At 37.9% G+C, this 20925-nt stretch overlaps 1 protein-coding gene and 1 long non-coding RNA gene across 2 annotated transcripts; both read right to left on the minus strand.

The window, feature by feature from the left end:
• Positions 1-3847: 3847 nt before the first annotated feature.
• LOC129735566 (uncharacterized) lies at positions 3848-13752 on the minus strand. The gene is made up of 3 exons (XR_008731299.1): positions 7730-13752; positions 5857-5916; positions 3848-5135 (listed from the first exon to the last, which is right to left on the minus strand). It is a non-coding gene; the product is annotated as an uncharacterized LOC129735566 (long non-coding RNA).
• Positions 13753-15507: 1755 nt separating this feature from the next.
• PPDPFL (pancreatic progenitor cell differentiation and proliferation factor like) lies at positions 15508-18760 on the minus strand. The gene is made up of 4 exons (XM_027815710.2): positions 18536-18760; positions 17553-17642; positions 17362-17461; positions 15508-16981 (listed from the first exon to the last, which is right to left on the minus strand). The coding sequence occupies exons 1-4, from the start codon at positions 18588-18590 to the stop codon at positions 16969-16971; spliced, it is 258 nt and encodes an 85-aa protein (XP_027671511.2). The 5' UTR covers positions 18591-18760; the 3' UTR covers positions 15508-16968.
• Positions 18761-20925: the final 2165 nt, after the last annotated feature.

Below are 20925 nucleotides of genomic sequence, written 5' to 3' on the forward strand. Positions count from 1 at the left end.
CAGGTGGAAATATGTATCAGATGCCTATGTCTGCTTTTAACAATTCAGTTTTAAATGACCCAGGACTTAATTAGCAGCACAAGAAAGTTCTGAATAAATGTAATTTCCTTGACATTACGCAGACTGAGCACAGTTTTGCCTGTGCAGTATGCAACTCCTATTGATGTCAGCCAAAATTCTATAGTCTTACTACAGATCAAAACTGAATGCTAAAGTGTCTAGTGCTAAATAATGTCTTTTTATGCATAGGTACAAAAGCAGAAAAGCACAGGAACACTTCCCATGCAGCACCTATCCAGAACGGGTGTGTGGAGTTTCTATAATAAAAAAGACAATGTAAGTTCAAATTGCTGACCATATGAAAATGTCTTTACCACAAATACACTCCTCTGGACAGTGAGGAATGACCTTCAGTCCCCTCTGATAGTCTAGCTTTAACGTGTCATTGCTTCCTGCAACTCTGGCAATTGTTGAGAGGAGGTGTAGCAGTCATCACCCTGAGTTAGATGGCAATACCTGCCATCTAGCAGGTAAATGAAAGATGAGAGCTTTCAACTTTTTCTGCTCTATACCCTGGCTGTCACGAGTCTCACAATGGTTCTCTTTGCCCGTGAAGAGAGAGACGCAGGCAGGTCATGAGAAAGAAGAAATTTCTGCAGTTTGAATGGGTCCATTTTCCACCTTTAGCTCTAGACTTTTTAGCTTTCATGATATGAATCTACATGGATGGGTGAAGGCAAGTTTAAGGTAAATTCAGTTCCTAATAGCTAATACTCCAGTGCTCCCAAAGCTCATTTAAAGAGCTAAGTATTTCTTCCCTACAGTTCATTATAGTGCTTGAGCACTCTGCAGAAACAATTTCTCACTCATTTATAGGAGATGTTATTGACACTACTATTATTTAACCTTCAATAGTACCTTAATTGTGCTTTTCAGTGGCAAAGACAGACCACGAGAGAGATCTCTCTGAAGGAACAGACATTAGAATTTTGGGGGCAGACCTCTAATTGGCAGATCAATGACCTGTATGTATTTTAAGATGCGTAGGTTTAAGTATTCAGGACTAAAAATGTGGACCTATGATTTATGGCTGTCTCACAAAGGGTATATCTGAAATTAAAGTAAATAATATCCTGGAAAAAAAGTTAAATACATTGTGACAGGACTTAAATTCAGCCAAAGCCTTGAGAGGAATCTGTCTGCTATTTTTCTTAAGAACATGTCAAAAGATAGAAAAGCTTTCTAAGTGCAGCAAGTTTCTGATCTATTGGCAGATCAAAATAAAATGCTTTGGGAACACATACATTTTTCATAGCCAGTGGGCCCTTACAGGTTGCTCCAAACTTAATCTCAGTCCAGCAGCTTTCAGAGGCATTTGGGGTTGCAGGAAATAACATCCCCACAGGGTCCATAGAAGCATCTGTCTTTTCATCAGCTTGGAAGCTTGACTGTGTGTGTGATCCTCGTTGCAGATTCCTTTCCACATCCCCATGCTTCTTCCCACCTAACCACCTCAATGTTCACATGTACACACTCTGGCACACACACTAAGCTGTCCTTCCCATGGCTTAATTCATCCACCTGTAGAGGAACTGTGATATATATAAACTCAATATTAGTGATTGCTTCCTCTGCGGGGGATTCCTAATAATGACTCCTGATCATTATTCATATAGTGGTCTATCTGAATAAATACATGCATAAACATCACAGTATATTTAATTCAGGAACTTTCCTAGCTCAGTAATGATCTCACTGAGTTAAATTATACCAACAGGGTTTTTTTTAATTAAACCATACAAGCTCTTTCTTTATGTGCAAATGAGATATTTCTTTTCAGAAAGCTTAATGAATATTGCACAGTGATTGTGTATATATGCAAGGTATGATAGAGCAAAATTTTGTTTTAATTAAGTGATGATTATTATTTCAGAAGTTTCTGAAGGCAATAAATAGTAATAATTAATTAAATAAATAGATAGATAAATAAATAAAAAGCATGCACAGCTGATGACAAATAGTTTAAACCCTTGTTTCTTGCTTTAATTTATGAGTTCACTGCGAGGAGGAGGGACTTTAAAGCCAGTATTATGGAACTGCCCCAAAACATTACAACCTGTCAGATATGAATGTTTCAAAGGAGGTGGCATTCAAGACTTAGAAAGAACCAGTTAACTTATACTATGTATTTCTAATATGTGTATAGGTGATTTTAGGTTCTTCATGAATAATAAAGCTTTGGCACTTTTTTTTTTTTTTTAAATTCCTGTAGAATGCTCTACAAGTAATGTTTTTTATACTTCTAACAAATATCGTAATATTCAAGCCTGTGGAAAATTAACTTCTCTCAGTTCATTCATGTATAATAACTTCTTTTAGCTTGAGCTGATGCTAGTAGTCTCTGACAAAGAACAGGTGGTGGAGACTTTCAGATTTAGCGATTTCACTTAGGGCTGAATACAGTACTGAAGCCTGGAGTCTGGACTAGGACTCTGAAGCAAAATATAAATGATAGTTATAATTGTTTCTAAAATATACTTCATTAGCTGTAATCTGGATACCCACAGCTTCTTACCTGAGATAGCAAGTCAAGTTGATAAAAAAGCAAAGTCATTTAATTAGAAACCTGTTCTGAAACTAGCTTAAAATAAAATAAAGGGGGGTTTCTTTTGTTGTCTGTAAGGGCTCTAATTCCAACTAACATTAGGAAAAAACCCACCACAACAGCAACTTATAAATTAATCATAAGGTCTGCTGCTCCATACCTTGTTTGGTAAAAGTTGTCAGGATTAGTTGTGTGAGTGCTAAAAAATTGTGGGTAAAGGCTTCCTTATGGGGGGTGGATGCAGGTGGGTGGGTGCCAAAACCTATTTCTAGGAGCAGAAGTGCATCAGATCTTCTTTCAGAAAGAAAAGTTTAGGTTTACAGAGCTTCAGATTTTCAAATTCCCATAAAATGATAAGCTATTTCTGGCTTCACACCCTGAACACAAGAAAGCCACCAACCAATGATGGATCCATTTGCTTTCTTCTTAAACAAGATTTTTGTCAAGGAGGTGAGAGGAAAAGATGTTTTAGAAATGCATCTGTTTCTTTTTAGGAACAACACAAAATCTTTGGAAAACTTTTCCAAAAACTGAAAATCAAAGAAAGGCAGAGAAAGGAGGCTGGAACAAAGTTAACTTTTCTTAGTGGAGTGATTATAATTTTTTGAAGTATTTGAGTAGGCATTCGAAAGGGAAACGGGAGAAAGGATGAAAGTTAAGTTATGTTTGTCTGGCCTAAAGTAATTTTTTCTAGTCAGAACAAGAGACGCTAAGTAAAAATAGAAAGTGTTAATATTAGACCTGATAATCCTAACCACTGACATTTTATGAGAATGAGTTTTCACCAAAAAAACCCCAAATTGTTTCATCTGATATTTTTCTAAAAAAAATTAATAATTACCATATTTTGGACATATAAAAGCGGTTTGGATTCCATGTTAATTTATGCATTTTTTTCTAGGAGGGCTCTCTCACAGTTTTCAAGGAGTCCTAAACAATCTAGCTTAAAGAAACCCCAACGGTATTATCAATAATAGAAAAGGTCCATTTTACAGCAGGCATCATACCCTGGGCTTAACCAGAATAATTGTTCTTTGCATGTACAGACAATTAAAAAATACTCTGATCTCAAGTATTTGGCAGAAGATTTAAAGTATGTCTAATCCTCTTCAGTCTCTTCAGTCACGCACAAGAGCAAAGGCTGAGAATATTACTTTTCACAGGCATAGCACAGGCTTACACATCTTCAGGGCTTTTGGGGTATGCTTCACTCTCTTTTTCATAAGTTAAAGTAGCTTCAGATTTAAAACAAGTTACCATGGACTAGTATTAATCAGATTCATAATCACGAGAAGTTCAGTTAAGTAAAACTGGAATTTCTAAAGCAAATTATAATTTTGAGATAATCAGTCAGGAATTTCATCTCAGGAGGCATAACAGAACTACAATTCTGAAAATTACAGTATTCTAATAGAACACTACCATATTCAAACCCACTATAAATACTTCTAATGAAAAAGTGCAAGTTTTTACTGCCTAAAGAATTGGAACCAGAATGCAACAACATAGCCTACACACCCTAAATAAACAAGTTAATGTGAGTTGTACTTTGGACCTGGTTCAGGCATGGTCCATTTCTACACTAATATCAAGCCACATGCTGCAAGCCAGCTGTTCTACATCTGCCATGTTTGTAACTCTCTAATTCTTGAGTAAGTGCTGATGGAGCCCTGAGGAGCTGCTTCACAGTTTAAGAGCAGTTGTTATGCTCTTGTGTTCACTAGGTTTGAACAATTTTAGCTTTCTCATTTCAAAAAGAAAACTATGCAAATGACAATCATTGTTACTGTCCAATGTTAATCCCTTTTTCCTGAAGACAGGTGGTTTGTGTAAGCTAGAAATGTGGAAATTGGTTGACTCCTTAGCTGCCTCCCTGCTAGGGCTTTTTCCCCCACTTCATCAACAATGCTATCTCTAAATGTTTTATATGCAAGCAAGCTATTAATTTCCAGCAGCAATCTGTGAATTAGTATAAAGCTTTACATTTCTTAGGTCAGAAGATCCTCAGTAAATAAATCCATTATTTTCTGTTGTTGCACAGTTTTTAATGAGCTAATATCTCTCTTTCCATGGTCTTGATGTCTTCAAAATACATAAATACTTATATTTTTTCTTTCTTTTTTTCTTTTTTGTCACTTATTTACCATTCACGGAAACCAGAACTATCAGCCCATACATATTTGTCTTGTCCAATTAACAGTCTTTCCACCTATCAAGTCTTTCAAGAGATGTTGACCCTGAAGCTGGCTTTTGTCAAACTCGTAGAAATGTGTCTAAAAAAATTCAAAGAACAATTTTACTGCAACTATGTCCTAATATTTATAATTCATTTTGATAATATGGTCTCTCTGAATACTCAGGCTGTGGATATGGGGCTTAAGTTGAAAGCGAGTTCTAAGTATGAAAACAAAATTTGCTCTTAAGTTATAACTGCAGTGTACCTGTGTACCGGTGCTGTGCCCATATGCATGTCCAGTGCACACTTAATTCCTTGAGCAGTTCAGGAACTCCCCAGCCAGCGATCAGTCATCTTCAGAGGTGAGATAATGGACCAGCTTGAGGCAATGGACCAACTTGAAAACAACTAAACTTTCACATATAAGTATCTGAATCATAGTTACAGGAGCTGGTTACAAGAGCCCTCCAGATGGAAGTTTTGAACTGTTGTAGAAATTGCCTCAAGACAACTCCCACTGTTGGGCAACTAGCCCAATTTGTATGCCTAAATATATTGATGAACATCCTGGGTGGAGTGTCCTAATGTGTCATTACTGCAGAAGTATCAGATTGTGCATAGACAAGATATTTGTTAAAGTTAATAGAAACTGGTCCTGCAGAGATGGTCAGGAGTACAGTCTTCTGAATGTAATGTGCTTTAGAATCCTTTTAGGGTGGGAGATGGCTTAGCAATGGGAAGTTATTTAAATTAGCTACTGTTCTCACTTCCATTTATAACACCTGCAGTATTTGAAAATGGCATGTAGGCTCCTCAGTGATGTATTTTCATAAGAACCAGACACCCCTGCAGCATTTGTAAGCATGCAAGCTCCAAAACCGATGTAAGGAATTACAAGGGCTCAATAAACAAAATACCCACATCCACATTGCATTAATTCTAAAAGGAAAACGATAGGGCCTATATATAAAAAGATAAGAGTAATGACACATTATACTACTAAAAATAAATATACATCAACACACTATACCGAATAGTGTATCCCAGGGACTGCTGTTTCACTTAGTCATTGTACCTGTTAATCCTCTTCCCACTACGAAGCAGTGTTCAGACCAGCAGGTAAAACTCTTGAGTCCTAGGTCCAGCAATAAAAGCAAATCCCATTATAAAAGACTTCTAGCAACATTCAGTGCCTTTGCAACCTCACTGATTTTCATTTTTGCTGAATTGTCCTAAATATATTAACTGTATAAGAAGTAAGGGCAAACTTGTCCATGGTAAATGTAAGGGCAAATTATATGATCAAGAATAAATGTATCTTTAAGCCACAGAAAAATTAAAGTTTAAAAAATGCTTAAATACAGAATTCCACCACGATGATTTATCTTTTCTGAAATACGCTGCTTTATAGGACAAACCTCTTCAAGTAGGCTAGAAGCGAGTGCTTTATTATTGTTATTACTATCATCAGAATAATGATTTTATGGAAGTAACATTCAATCTTCAGCAAAGCACAAGACAAAGCTTTGATAACTGAGGTTTATCGTGTTGTAAGACACAGGCTGTTACCATCAGGTAAGAGAACGAGAGAACATCTTGGGCCAGCAGAGCTGATGTTATTTACTTTGACACAGACATCAGTTTTTCTAACTTATGTTCCTATGACTTAAGATCATTGCTACTTCTGCAGGTAACACTGCAGCTTTTACTAGAATGTTCAGTGTATATTTTAGAAAAGAGTCATGCATAACATTGGGAACATGTCTGGAATTGCTGATTCTACTTGATTTACTGAGAGGTCATTTAATTTATTGGCAGATCCCTCAGCCACAGGGGAATCTGAGACAGATATGAAAGGAGGATGACATAATATATGCACAAGCCTGCTTAATCGATCATTAAAAACTAAAGTAACATGTCTTTGGTAGAACTGCCACAACTGAGTTCAGATTCATGATTCTGAATCCAGTGGGTCTGTGAGGACATAGTCCATAAAACAGGCCAGGAAACTTCATCCAGTAAATGAGGACAATTATTTTAATACACCACCTGATCAGTAAAACAGAAGATATATTTTGTATATTTTCAACTGGCTTAGTAGCAGCTGTTACAAAAGCTGTGTCATTAACTATGGTGCCTAAAAGATAAACCACCTGGAAAATTGTATCATGTAAAGTTTTATTTCAGTCTGAAGCTCAGCTCTAATTAAATGATATTTTAATGCTTCCATAAGCATTATAATGAATATAAAATGTACTAATTTTAATATTATTACTGTTAGATTTTAAAAATAAAAGCAATTTTAAAATATGCAGTAAAACCATTCCTAAGTGTAAGTTTATATGTACACACAAAAATGTGCGTGGAAGTACATTTTTTTACAAAAATTAAGCAATCTGCTAGGAAAAGGAAAACTGCTTTATAAGAGTACAGTACGTTCAGAAACCATTTTCCCTGCAGAAATTACACAGCATCCTCAATTATAAACTTATTCTAGTACAGGCCCCACTAATTAGGCAAAGGCATCATTAGTGGTGCTTTGATATGAGACTGAAGACAGGGAACTGGGAAATGAAAAAGATTGCTTTACTAAATATCATGCAGCATTACCTATTTTATATGAAAGATAGAAAAGATGCCAATACAGTTTTAAGATTACACAGCCAAAAAAGTGTATGCAACTAAGTTTCTATGGAAATGCTAAACACTGTGTTGCATACAATAATATACTAATTCTAATTTCGGGGAAAAGGTTTCTAGTTCAATAAATACATATAATGGTTTTTAATGAGCATTATAAAGCATATATGTGTATTAAGTTTCTAATCAGTTCCAGAAATATTATTTTTTGCATTTGGCAAGATGTAATATTTTTGCTTTAGCCTTATATTAATATAGGCTTTGCAATAACATTTTACCTGTTATTGAAAGAAAAAGCTTTTACTTACTGATGTCAGGTTTTAATTCCAGCTTTGAGACCCCGTATGTTACAAATCACTGATGTTAGGTATTCCCATTCCTGTCCAGTCAGAGTCTTGACTGGCAAAAGTAGAATAGTTACAACATTGAAAAAATCAATTTGATAACAAATAGTCACTTCAGAATTTTCAGAAAACTACAGAAGGAAGCAGCAAACTGAAGTCAGAGGGGTTTATATTCCACCATCTCTGCTCCTGTCTCTCCCCTCTCAAACATTTCTGGTTTTCCATATCTTTAAATACTGACTGTACATGTTGCGATCTTTATTTTTTAATGTACAACTCATGAAAGAAGTTACTACACCACACTGCAAGTTGAGAGCTCTTTGTGTCCTCACTTCATGCTGTGTCAGAAAGCAGGGCCAATTAGGCAATGCTAAAGGAAATCTTGGTAAGTCTCAAAAGAACGTTCTCAAAAGAGTGATTTTGCTTTTGCTTTTACTGCTCAAATTGTGCCTACTCTTTGAGATGACCCAAAAACTGTGCTGTTCATTAAACACTGAAAGTACAAAGAATTCTTTCTCTCCTTCTCTCCCATGTGCCTTTACACACATTACTGTAGGAGGCTCATAAAAGCCAAGCATTAGGGATGAGGACCTTTATTTAGCTGAGGCATAATAATTCAATACAAGTGTAATGCACAGAATGTGTTGACTTGCAAACTGAATAATCTAAGGTCTTCAAATGCATGCTTTCAATACAACAGTATTTTAAGAACACTGTTTTTGAACTAATGCATTCAGACAATGTATGCCTTCTCTATTATCTATTCATGAACCTGCTTCTCCTTCATACACTTGAAATAAATGTTGAATTGGCTTGCCAACTAATACAGCAGTGCTAAGCAAGCCTCAGCGCAGCAACTTCAACCCTAGTGTCCTGGGTGACTTATGTAATACTAGTGGCACTTGGATTTCTTGGAAATAAGGAGCTACGTGAGATGAACTCCTCATCCTGTATTTGTAGTACAGTATTTCAGCAGCCAAATATAAGCAGTGCTCTTTCTAGGTCAGTCCTCCACATGAGGGAAATGAAAGTGAGGTTTACTAACTGGACTTTGCTTTCAACTCAACAGTTTTTTCAATCCTGAAAAGACACTGCAAAAATATGCTTTGTTTGTTCACGCTGAAAGTGGATCCCTTTCATCAACTATATGGATAACAAAAGTAGCTGAAATCCTGCTAAAAATACATCCTTACATATATCTGCCATAAACTGCATAGTCATTCCTTATACTGTGAATTATGTAAATAAAAAGTAACTTCAGTTAATGAATTTGCATTATTTTATAGTTAATGCATATCAAAATCATAATAATGTATGTAGCTAGGTTTCAAAGAGAAATTCTCAGGACCTAAAAACTAACAGCATCACTCTCTCAGCATCCATTTGCCCAAGAATTTTCAGCTCATTATTCAGTCCCTATAGCTAAAGCATTTGTCAGGTCAGGAAAAAAAAAAAAAAAAAAAAAAAAAAGCCTGGCTTTCTTACTGTAAAATGGTGAACGACATCCAATAGTTTTGCGACAAGAAATTTGTCAGGTCTGGACCCCAGATGAGCCTGCAGATTTTCTTTCTGACACTCTGCATCAGCCAGTGAGAGTTTGGTTTATTCATCCTCCTTACCTACTCTCAACTTACCCATTTGATAGCTCTGGTCTAAGTAGAGTCTAACACCGCTGCTAGTGCTGTTCATTGACAGGAAGGGAGAAACAAGCCCCCATATGCTATTTACTGCGTTAGTCAGTGTTGCTTCCTCAGAGATTAGTAAAATGCTTGATATATCTGATATTGCAGGTTAATGTTAAATTCGGCTTATTCTGCACACTACATCTCCTTGTAACAGTCATTATTATGGTCAATCAAAATGTTTTGACGTATTTTTCTATACTTTTACTGAAATACTACAGATTTAAAAAATAAAATGTTTGCCTTGAAATTCACGATATTTTGAATTAAATACACACTTAGGGTACATCTCAAGGAGTTTTTGCTTGGCTGCAGCCCATCACCATGTTCCCCATAAAGACTTAATCCACTGTAATGTAACGTGCATAAAACTGGAGGGAGAAACAAGAGAACCAATTTCTGAGATGACTAGCCCATAAAAGAGGTCTTATACAAAATTCCCACTAGCCAACACAGGAAGACATCCTGTCAATATATTTCAGGGATGTTATTTTTCAGCCAAAAAGTAACGGTTTTATTGAAGCAAAAGATTGTGCTTCAATCCTACGCCCTGTTTTACAGCAAGGCTGTGGATTCTTTCAATCGATTTCCCTTACTGGAGAGCTGGCTCTATATAAATGGTATCAGTGCCTGGTCTTCCTGAGCTTCTAATACGGCCTAGATTATTTCCTGGCCACAGCAAAATAATTTTGGTTTTGTTTTATTTTATTTTATTTTTAAACTAGAGACAGAAAGATGTATGCCCTTTAGACAGGCTGGCCCATTCTAGGAATAAAGGGAATGCTGTTTGCCCTGGCTGCTGTTTCTATGTCATTTCTGTATTATTACTGTGTAGGTGCTAAAAGGGTTTTCATTGTTGGGTTTTGGTGTTTTGTGGGGTTCTTAATTAGTGCAGAGAGCAACTGGGGGAGAGGAGAGAGAGTGAACGAGTACTGATATAAACTTAACCTCTGTAACTCTTTCAGCCATAGCGATCCCTACATAGAATTAGGATTTTAGGTAGGTGTGAACAACTATATCACAACTGTTCTCTTCATTAACATTTTGGGGTTTTCAGTTCAAATCCACCATCAATTAATTTACATTTAATTATTATGAAAAGCACTTTTGATCTCAGTGGATTTCAGAATAGATGACATTGAAGAAGAATTGCCTTTAGTTTAAATAAATCTCAAATGACTTTCCTGTTTGGGGACTGAACTAAATGCTATTAGTGTGAGCAAGTTAAATGTACAGAGGATACAGTATTCGACTGATATTGTACAGAAGGCGGCCTGCTCTCAGTTGAGGAATGCTCTGGCCAATAAATTGCAGTCGTTATTTTTGGCAAGTTTTCTTTTAAAATATTTAAGAAACGCTGTGGATGCTTTAATGTCCAAAAAGAAGTGAAAAGACATCCATTTTCAGAATTAGTCATAAAGGCCTCATATAATATTATAATGCCTGGCAGCTGATGCCTTTCAACATTAATGTCCAATGCTATGTTGTTAAAAATGCAGAGTAAAAATCAGTCCTTCCATGATAGAGTTACAGTCTATGCACATTTATCTCAGAAGGTCTGAGCTGACCCGCTTAGTCACTGGAGCTCTGTTTTAGTAGCGTGTAGGTGTTCAAAAAGTGTTTACACCACAAACCTGCCCCCTCCAGATGACAGTCCTGTTGCATTCACAGTATGGTGACAGATAAACAGAGAACAAACAACTCCCCCACTAAAGACATTAAGCAATAAGAGCATAAGATTAATGTAGGACAATAATTGTGACAACCAGGAAAATAAGCACTGAAAGTAACAATCTGTTTGCTTAAAGCATTTCAGCTTGTCATTCTCTTGCAATGAAATTAGAAAAAAATACAAAGCAACTAGCACTTCACCCAGAAAAATACGTTTCTGGAAAGCACCAAACGAGAACAAGGAGGGTTTTTTGGTGGAGTGTTCAGGGTTTTTTTCTGCGAATTGATTGCATATTTTTCAGGCAGGCATTTTATTGTGACAGAACACGAAGGGTTTACTACATACACCGCCCATTTACCTTGCCTTTTGCATTCAAGACTTCACTCAATCTGCTACTGCCATGGAGAAATTGTCTAGTCGCTAACATGTCCCATTGGTGTGATTCACTAGATTTCACCTGAACTTAAATGTATGGTGGAGTCATGATAGCATTAATTAACCTGGTTAAAATATGATGGGAAAATACCTATTCAAAAGAACTTATTTCATTATGTATTTTACGCCCGGTATTACCCTTTCATTTCTGCACTATTATGAGACGGTGAAACTTGCAATTTCAAGGTTCTTAGAAAGATAGAATATATATAAAATAAGTTTATTGTAAGAACCTATTATAGGTTCCAAGTTTTAATTCAAAATTGAAAGTGCTTTTATGAGATGAAGAGGCTACTCCATATACAATGTGATAACAGAATTAAACACAAAAAAATTGCACAATACGTCATCAAAGAGAGGATTGTAACTTATTTTACAATTATTTTTTTAAATGTAAATTTGTGTGTAGCTAGTTACCATGCATATAACTCTTAAAACATTTTATGATTTGAGATATTAAGGAATCTATTCATTAAATAACATTTTCAAGTGAATCAGTTTAAAGCATGTGGTTTAGATTCCAAGATTTCAAACTGGCCAACACTTTTATGCCATCCCAAAACCACACCATCACCTTTTTCCTTCTTCTTCGGCTTACTTTGCAATAATTTGTATGTCCTCGCCCAGTCTGAAGTAAGTAAACTACAGACTGGGAAACATACTCTAAGAACCCAGCTTTTAGCTTTGACTCACAGAAGCAAAAAGCCTATCCCCAGCTGCTTCCACCTATTGTTCCACTCCTATTGCACTGAAATAATTCTGGAATTTGGCATAGCTGGAGGTTAAATAAAATTATACAGCCTCTTCAGAAATGTCAAGATCCTTGAAGAGAAGGTAGAATCAGGACTTAAAAATTCTTTTGCTTGTTATTTAAGCCATGCTTTCCTAACTAACCCCTGAACTGCTGTTCAGAGAGAAATTCAGGTTGTCAGCAACAGGGAAGATCTTTAAAGTAAGTGTGATCAACCATTGAAAATTTTACTAGGGTGTTTTACGGACTGTCAATCGCTGACTACTTTAAAGTCAGGATGAGATGGTTTTTCACTTGCTGCAAAAAGAGCAACAGAAAAAAACAACCCAAACCCCCAAATAAACAAAAAAACCCCAACAAACCCAAAGCAAACCCAAAACCCGAGTAATGTCTTTTTAAAAAGTTACTGCCAGTACTGATACACTTCTCCTAGCCTCAGCTCGTCCAAGAGATGATCCCAGTAGGGCAACTGATGTCCAACCTGTCCTCTTCTGTTATGGTAGAGGCTGTATTTCAGTGCACCTCACAAACTGACAAAACAGTTTTATCTTGCACCCAATACTGCTACCTAAACTAAACTAGTAAAGTGAGATTATGGTTTCTGCTTTATAGAAAAACATTTTGAGTGTACAAGCCCTTTTTTTTGTCCTGTTATGAGTTGATCTAATAAAATCTTACATCTCTGACTGACCAGATTATGTCCTGTCCTCATGACTACAGGCACTTCTATAATTCTATTTTTGAGAAAGTCAATAGTGTCCCTGAACATACATTAGGTATCGTAACTGGGAGCTGAATCTTCTCTTTTGGCATAGGGTTGGGAAATTGATTTCTTGCTCCACAGTTTCTGAGAGAGAAGTAGGGGGAAAAATATATTCCTTGCAATATACCGATCTGATTCTCTTCCCTATTAGCAGTAGCCTCTTTCTATTACAAAGACCTATCTCCTAGTGATTACATATGGTATACTTCGCATCTGCTACTGCCAGCACAGCTTAAAATGGCATATGACAGAGTGCATGACAAAAGAAATCTGACAGAATCCCTCCATCACTGAAGAGTCAGCCACGACACTGAATATGGTCATGGTCAAAATTTTCACAGTCACCAGCTGTTAAGTGCAATAATCCAAGAAATACTTTGCAAACATTAATCCTGGTAGAAATGGCTGAGTGAACCCTGCTTGAGTTTTCCTTTGCAGAAATGTTGAGCAGTGACAATAAGAGATTAATAAGTTACAAGAAGAAATAATTATTAGTTACGATTAAAAAAAAATAGGGATTTGCACATAATTTAAAACATCAACAAAAATGTTATTATATCACAAACAGAAATGACTCTTCCAAAGAAGTTAAAGGAATGCTAAAGCACATTTTAATCACTGCACATTAGGAAAAGAAAAACTTATTCCCAATAACTCAAATTGAGTTTGAGTTTTTGAGTTGCTGTTTGAACTTGTTTCTTAAATGGGTTCATTTATCATTCTTGCTTATGCAGAAAAGGCCAGTATAAAAAAAAAAATCCCATTTCATAGCAATAGCTAGTTTTTACAGTTAATCTTTACTATTGTCTACCCACAACATGTAGTATTGCTTACCTCACATACAGGCAAGAAAATCCTTGGAAATAAAAACAACTTTATAGTATTTCTTCCAAACCAAAACAAAAGGGGAAAAAAATAACTTCATAGTAAAGAATTTCTCTCTCTACATGTGTTCAACAGGAAGATTTTGCTGTTCTTGAACAAAAACAAACTATGTAAGATTTGTCTTTTGACTCCTAAAACAAGTATTACTATGACCAGCAGACTATAACTCTAGGGGGGGTTTTTTAGGAAAGAAATGGAAGCCCATTACTGCCATGGACAGTACATTACATTATGGGCATTTAGAAAAAAAAAAAAAAATCAAGTCCATCTTTCCATTCCTAACCTGGTGACAACAGTTGGATCTTAGTGCTTATGTGCTGGCACAAATCCCGTTTCTGGTATTTTTTTCTACATGGATAACAACACCTAGATTAACTTCAACAAAACAAGTTTCTACCTACACTCCTAACAGGAAAACAACACTTTTTTCCCTACTACAATTAATATTTGATAAAACATTTAGAATTGTCTTACCCAGATAGGAATTAAAATCATATTTTTCTGCTGTTTTTCTTGTTCTAAGCTGCACTTAAGCCATACAATATAATTTCCCCTTCATATTTCTCTTTAAATCATTTAGATTTTGACTTTTATCTCCCTACAAAGTAACACTATATTGACATTTAATTCAAGAAAATTGACCTTTCCTTATTACCATGTTGTAACTAGATGCAGCCCTTTGTTAGCAAGCACTTTAATGTCCCATTTACCCCTATCTGCTTAGGAGTTTGTCATAGCAACATTGCATGTTATTTAACAGAGTTGATTCACTGCAGGGCAGCTATACTTCAAAGAACTGGCACAAATAACTATGAGTTGGTGGTGCTGCAACTCCAGCACTGTGCTGAACACAGTAAAAGATGATGGGAATCGTGTGAGGGCACTTCTCCAGAACAGTTCTCCATCACCATGCCACCATTACATAGAGTAGCTCATATAGTCTAAGCAGATGAATGCAAACAGTAAGCAGGCTCCCACCTCTTGTTCTTCCAGCCTTCCCCCCTCCAAAAAAAAAAAAATAAAAAAAAAAAAAACAACCAAAAAAAGCGGGGAAAGGAAGGGGGCAGTGTGGAGTTTGTAGGTCTGTCTTCACAGTTTATCAGCTTTCAGCATGTTCTGCACCCCACCTTCTGATTATGTAAAGACACAAGCAGCCTAAGCTCAGCAAGTGATATGGAAGTTTGTCACTGTCCTTCGGTGTTTCCTGAACCCTGTATTTCTCATGTACAATAAGGGCTACAGCACTTCTTTGTTCTAGGACTCCAAGCATGTTCAAAGAGACCAAATCACCTTCTTGCAACTAGCAAGTCTGTCTTTTTCCCTTTCCTTTATATGATGTTACAGAAAAAGATGTTAGGGTCTTCTTCCTACCTTGCATTCCACCATTCCTTTATCACCTCACATTAGACTTCAGAAACTAAAGGAATAATGTGACACACAGCATTCTGTAGGAATTTTAAAGTTTTACTATGACTTCAAATAAACACATCCCCAAAACCACCCACACCACAAACACCACGGAACATCAGTGTTATTTGAACCCATAAGACCAAATACTGATTAAATCTTTTTATTAATAAAAATACCTTAGTATAAAAAATAGTTCATTCTGTACACTTAGAGATTGGACAAAGATGAAACTACACAGCAGGAGTAAAGTAAGATACTTAACATGTCAATTTCAGGATTCCTGAAACTGTTTTCAGAATTATGTTCTTTTCTGTTCTCATGTGCCATGCATTTATTGTCCTTACCAAACTGTAAGCTTCCTGAAGCAGTCACTAGGTACACTTTGGAGTTATGCGTAACCATGACAACCATTAACCTATGATGAAAAATGATGGCTACATTAATGTTTGCTAGTGTTAGTTCATCCAGTGATGGAGAGGTCAGGTAGGTTTAGTGATAGTACATCAAAAAGTTGCATAGACAGTTTACAGAAATTATATCATCCAGTCAAATAACTTGTTACTTTCTATGACCTCATCTGCATTTCAGTCATACCCAGTAGAATAAACAGTCTGATGTACTGCTTTGCAATGCTGAAGACCAAATGAAGCTATGTTACAGTACCTTTCAAGAGCATGAATCATGACAACAGTAGAATTGGTTAATAACATTAATGTTATCCCTTTGAGTTGAACACTTTCCTAGATCTAACACATAACTAAGCTGACAGAGTAGTGAATATTGATGGGATTAACCACTTGATAACAAGTAGCTCTTTAAGCTACAAGCAAAGCAGGTGACAGTACTCTAAAACAGAGCTAGGAGTATCAGCTCTGATTAAGGTTGCTCTTCTGCCTGGAAGATGTCAGTGTCCATTAGGATTACTGGTTTCTCATCTATCTCTTCTATCCTGTCATCAAATATCAACATGCATAGATATGAATGAAAGTTGTACCTTGTTATTTGAGGTTGGGATCTATGCACCCTGCTTGAACAAGGAAACCAAACTAATTACTGTTTTGTCATGTAATTGGGCTTTCTAAAAGCAAAGCTATCACCAAGCATTCTTGGAAACTTACTCCTTGTAACTGGTAAACAAGTAATTGATAGAAAACACCATATAGCAGTCCTACACTGGACTGCATATTTTAATCTTGTTTACATCTCTTTGTGACGGCTGACAGAGCCAGTATCTTAAAACTTAAGAGTATCACCTATTGCAAAGTCATTCAATACACATGCTTCTCCTAAGCCTACAATATCTTACTCTTACTGGCATTTTTCTCTGACTGTCCAGATAAATCATCAGGATATTTAATCCTGGTAACTCCCATTAGAGACATCTCAAATTACAGCAAGTCTGTAATGAACAAGGTAGACCATGGACATGTCCATTAAGCAGTATCATTTAAACTACTGACATATTTTGAAATATACTTTTCTGCTCTCCTAAAGGTTTTGTTTTCTTCTTGCAGCTGAACCCAGACATTAGGGAGATCCCAAGCCTCTTGGAAAAACAAGTCTGCACGTAGTATTTCAGTCGGTAAAACCAGCATGCTGTCCTATTCAGCTGTTGGTACTGCAGAAATATATATTAAAAGGTTATGAGCAGAATTATAAATGTCTTTTGAGGAAAATTTAATTATCTGCCTAAGTATTTTTGAATGCATTCACATCAGCTTTTTAATATAAAGTCAAATAGTAAACTGCATAAATGAGTGTGCAAGTGACACAGAGGATTAAATGTCACTATGCTTACTGTGAAGTAATATGAGTTCACCTATTAAAATGAAAACATAGAAAGCTTCTGTAGCTGTACACTTGCAGTATCTTAAGTCATCAAAATAGCACTGCACATTCCAGATTATTTTAGCCTATTAAGACTTGTTTAGTAACACTTTTACCAAAGGGAAAATGGAATGAGCAAGTTATCCCCACCGTAGTAAAAACAGGACTCACCTGCTTGCTGATAGTGTCTTTCTGCCAACAGTTGGTGGAGATTGTTCACTATGGAAAAAACTTTTTATCCACCAACATTTATCAATCAACTCTGGTAATCCTGCCAAAGGAGAAAAAGCCCACACCATTAGACACTAGCTGAATAACAAACGGGCAAAACCAGAAGACAGTTTGAAAGAAGGACACAGTACCATGAAATGCTTTGTCCTGGTCTGTAACATTCACAGCATCCGAACAGCAGGAGGAGCTGGAAGAAACACTGGATTCCGAGTTCTGTCTTGCTGTTCATGGAAAACAGAGACACACGTAACAAAGTTATTTGAGAGAGCACACTATTTCTATGCCAATAATTTTTCAAACATGCTGCTATCTTGGAGGAAACAATCTAAAAAATAAATATACCTGGCTACAAAGTATAACTTCTATATATTATAGACACCATTCTACTACAGTTATTACATAAAAACTTTTATAGAAGTTGATCCCTCAGTCTACTTACTCTTCACTTAGAAGCATACTGAGATCTGTTTGCATACCTTTCACTGAAAGCACTGACAAATCTTGTGATCATATACACACTGCTATTGAAACAAATGAATCTGTTCTTGAGTATTTTAAGTCCAAAACAACCTAGCTGCTGTTCTTTGCGGTACAACTGCATGCTAAACTCACACTACAGTGTCCATCCTGCACAGAGGGATCCTAATGCACCAAACGTACTCTCAAACCTGTGATTATGTTACATATTTAGAAACAAAAAGTGTGACTTGATTTTGTGTTCTGCTAAGACTGCAAAGTAAATATGAATTACAGCTAGAAGCCAAAAGTTGCAGGACTAATCCTTTTTGTATGTCATCTTTTATAGTTTTAAAAAGATATTAAAAAAGGTATTACATATCCCTAATAAACAACTCTAAATAAGAACCAGAATAACCAGAAGCTGATACTCATTAAAACTTAAGTTCATTGATATAACAAAAAGCTCTTCAAGCAATTAAAAGCTACCGGGCAAGGCCACCCTTCTGCCTCCAGTTTGTCCGGACACCCCCTGACTTTTCCCGAGCGAGAACAGCCCGGACATCTCCTCAGGAGAAGCTCGGGGGCCTCGGCCTCCCTCGCCCCGAGGCGCCCCCCTGCCGGGGACAGGGGACAGCTCGCGGACCCCCGCACTTACTTCTGTAGTACTGGTTCTTGGCCAGGAGGCAGCCGGCCGAGGGTACCGAGGCCATGGCAGCGGCGCGGCGGGTAAGCCGCCTCTCTGCGGGAGGAGCCTGCAGGGGAACGGGGAGCGGCGCCCGGCGCAGGACAGCGGCAACGGCCTCGGCGCCCGCCGCTCACCTGAGTCGCCCCGGGAAAGCCGCCGCCGGGAGGCTGGGGCAGGCAGGGCCCCGCTCCCCTCCGCAGCCGGTGCCGCCACCACCCCGGGCCGCCCCTATATGGGCCGCGGCGGCGGGCGGCCCGCCCCGGGGGCGGTGGGACGGGCCCGGTCGGGGCCAGCCCCCGGCACGCTGCCGCCCAGCCCCGGCCCGGTCCGGGACAGCCCGCGGCGGCCGCCGGTGCCCGGCCTGGTCCCCTCGGTCTGGCGTCCCGGGTGTCACCTCTCAGCACTTCTCTGGAGCGCGCTGAGCGGGGACAGGCAGCTGCTGCCTTAGTGACTCTCCCACCAGAGGGGCAGGGGAGAGGGGGGTGAAGCAGGGCCCGTACCTGTTTCAGTAGAGACTTTTGTTTTGTTTATAAACATGCACACGACTGTGCACATACCCTAGAGAACTCGAAGTCCAAGGAATAGTCTCCACCCTCACGGTGATAAGTGAAACCAGTGACCATCTCAAGGCTTGGTACAGAGCGAGCTGTGTCACAGCTAGATCACCCAGGAAGTTTTTTCTTCCCACAGACAAACACAGCTCTTTAAATCACTTTCATCCTCACTCATGGCAAAACTTGTCCTACAGCATGTTTCCTCACCTTTCAGAATTGTCAACAGAAAAAGTAACAAGCAGTTTTGGCTGTTTGAGTTGCTCTTGCTCTCCAAGTTTCATCTGTTGTTGTGTTGGGGTTGTTTTTTTCACAGCAGGGCAGCGTGTCGGAACGCAGGCGTGTGTGGTGCGTGATACCGTGTTACCGCAACGTGTCTGCCTGCTTGAACAGCAAGTCCTGGCTCAGATGACAAGGGCATGGCTCGTAATAGCTCCTGCCACATTTGTAAGGACTTACTCAAACTACGGCCCGCGGGCCGGATACGGCCCCCCAGGGCCCTCAATCCGGCCCCCGGTATTTACAGAACCCTCCGCTGGGGGTTGGGGGGGAAACCAAGCAGCCGCAGATGACTGCCTGCCACTGCATCCGCGCACCGGCCCCCTGGTTAAAAAGTGTGAGGACCCTTGATCTAGGCATTGTATTTGGCAAGAAAGCAGAGGTAACTGGATCTGTTGTGATCCCTGTGAATATCCATCCATGTTGGAGCCATGCCAGAACACTCAGGAGCTGGGGAACACCACCTCTGTGAAACCTGAAATTGCTTCACTCCTGCATGTGTATTATTTTACTATATCATTTAGCTTACATGGCCATGTACCAGGTTTGTTCTAGAACCCTGTTTCATGCATTGCACTGGAATAGAAAGTACTTATTTAATGAGAAGTTTACCACCATTTCTCCCACTCTCTCTGGCGTTATGACCTATCTATTGTATTTTCTTCGAGTAATGCACTGAATAATACAGATTTTGCCAGTGTTTTTCCTTCCATAGTTATTTTGACATAGTGCTTCTAAACTACCAGCACACTTATTTTCAATCGCTGCAAAACCAAAACATGTTATTATCTTCAGTTAACAAGTGGAAATTCCGAGACCAAAGGAGCTACGACAAAAGAATCCACAAAGCTTAGGTGTCTTATATGACAGCAGTCTAGGACATCATTTTGTTATAACTATTTAGCACTATGCCACACTTCGTTTACCCACTTACAGCTCTCATTCACTTCAGATCCAGATTTAAGCACTCAGCATGTTGATAAATCAGATTCTCATCAGACATAGAAAAAATTGGTTAGTGGCCACCTTATGATAAATTTAAGTAACTCACATAGCATCAATTACAAACTCAGGGGCAAGGTTATAATTTCACTTCAAGACAGCATTCAATTGCCTTAACCACTGACCTGTTCTTTTCTCTCTGGAAGCCTTTACTACATTCACTACTCAACTGCTGTCACAGACATGAAAGAAGTCCTACTAAATGCACTCTATAATCTCTTTAACTTCATGAGCTCAGTTCACATCCATGCTTCTTGCCAAAAGAGGCAGGGGCCCTATGAAATAAGTAGTACATAATCCCCAATTTTATAAAAATGCTTTTAACAGAAGGAACATTTTCAGCCTTTTGACCGACTAATATTGTGAATTTAACAACAGCGTTCATTTAACATTTGTGTATGCATAACTATAAAATGGACAAAACACAGAACTATATGTCATCCCATGAATCATAGATACTTATTAAAAGTATAACTTGTATTTTAAAATGAAGTCAATATGACACATTAAGTGAATAAATATCCCACC

Source organism: Falco cherrug, chromosome 3 (genome assembly GCF_023634085.1).
Source record: "Falco cherrug isolate bFalChe1 chromosome 3, bFalChe1.pri, whole genome shotgun sequence".
In the NCBI taxonomy this organism is placed as follows: domain Eukaryota; kingdom Metazoa; phylum Chordata; class Aves; order Falconiformes; family Falconidae; genus Falco; species Falco cherrug.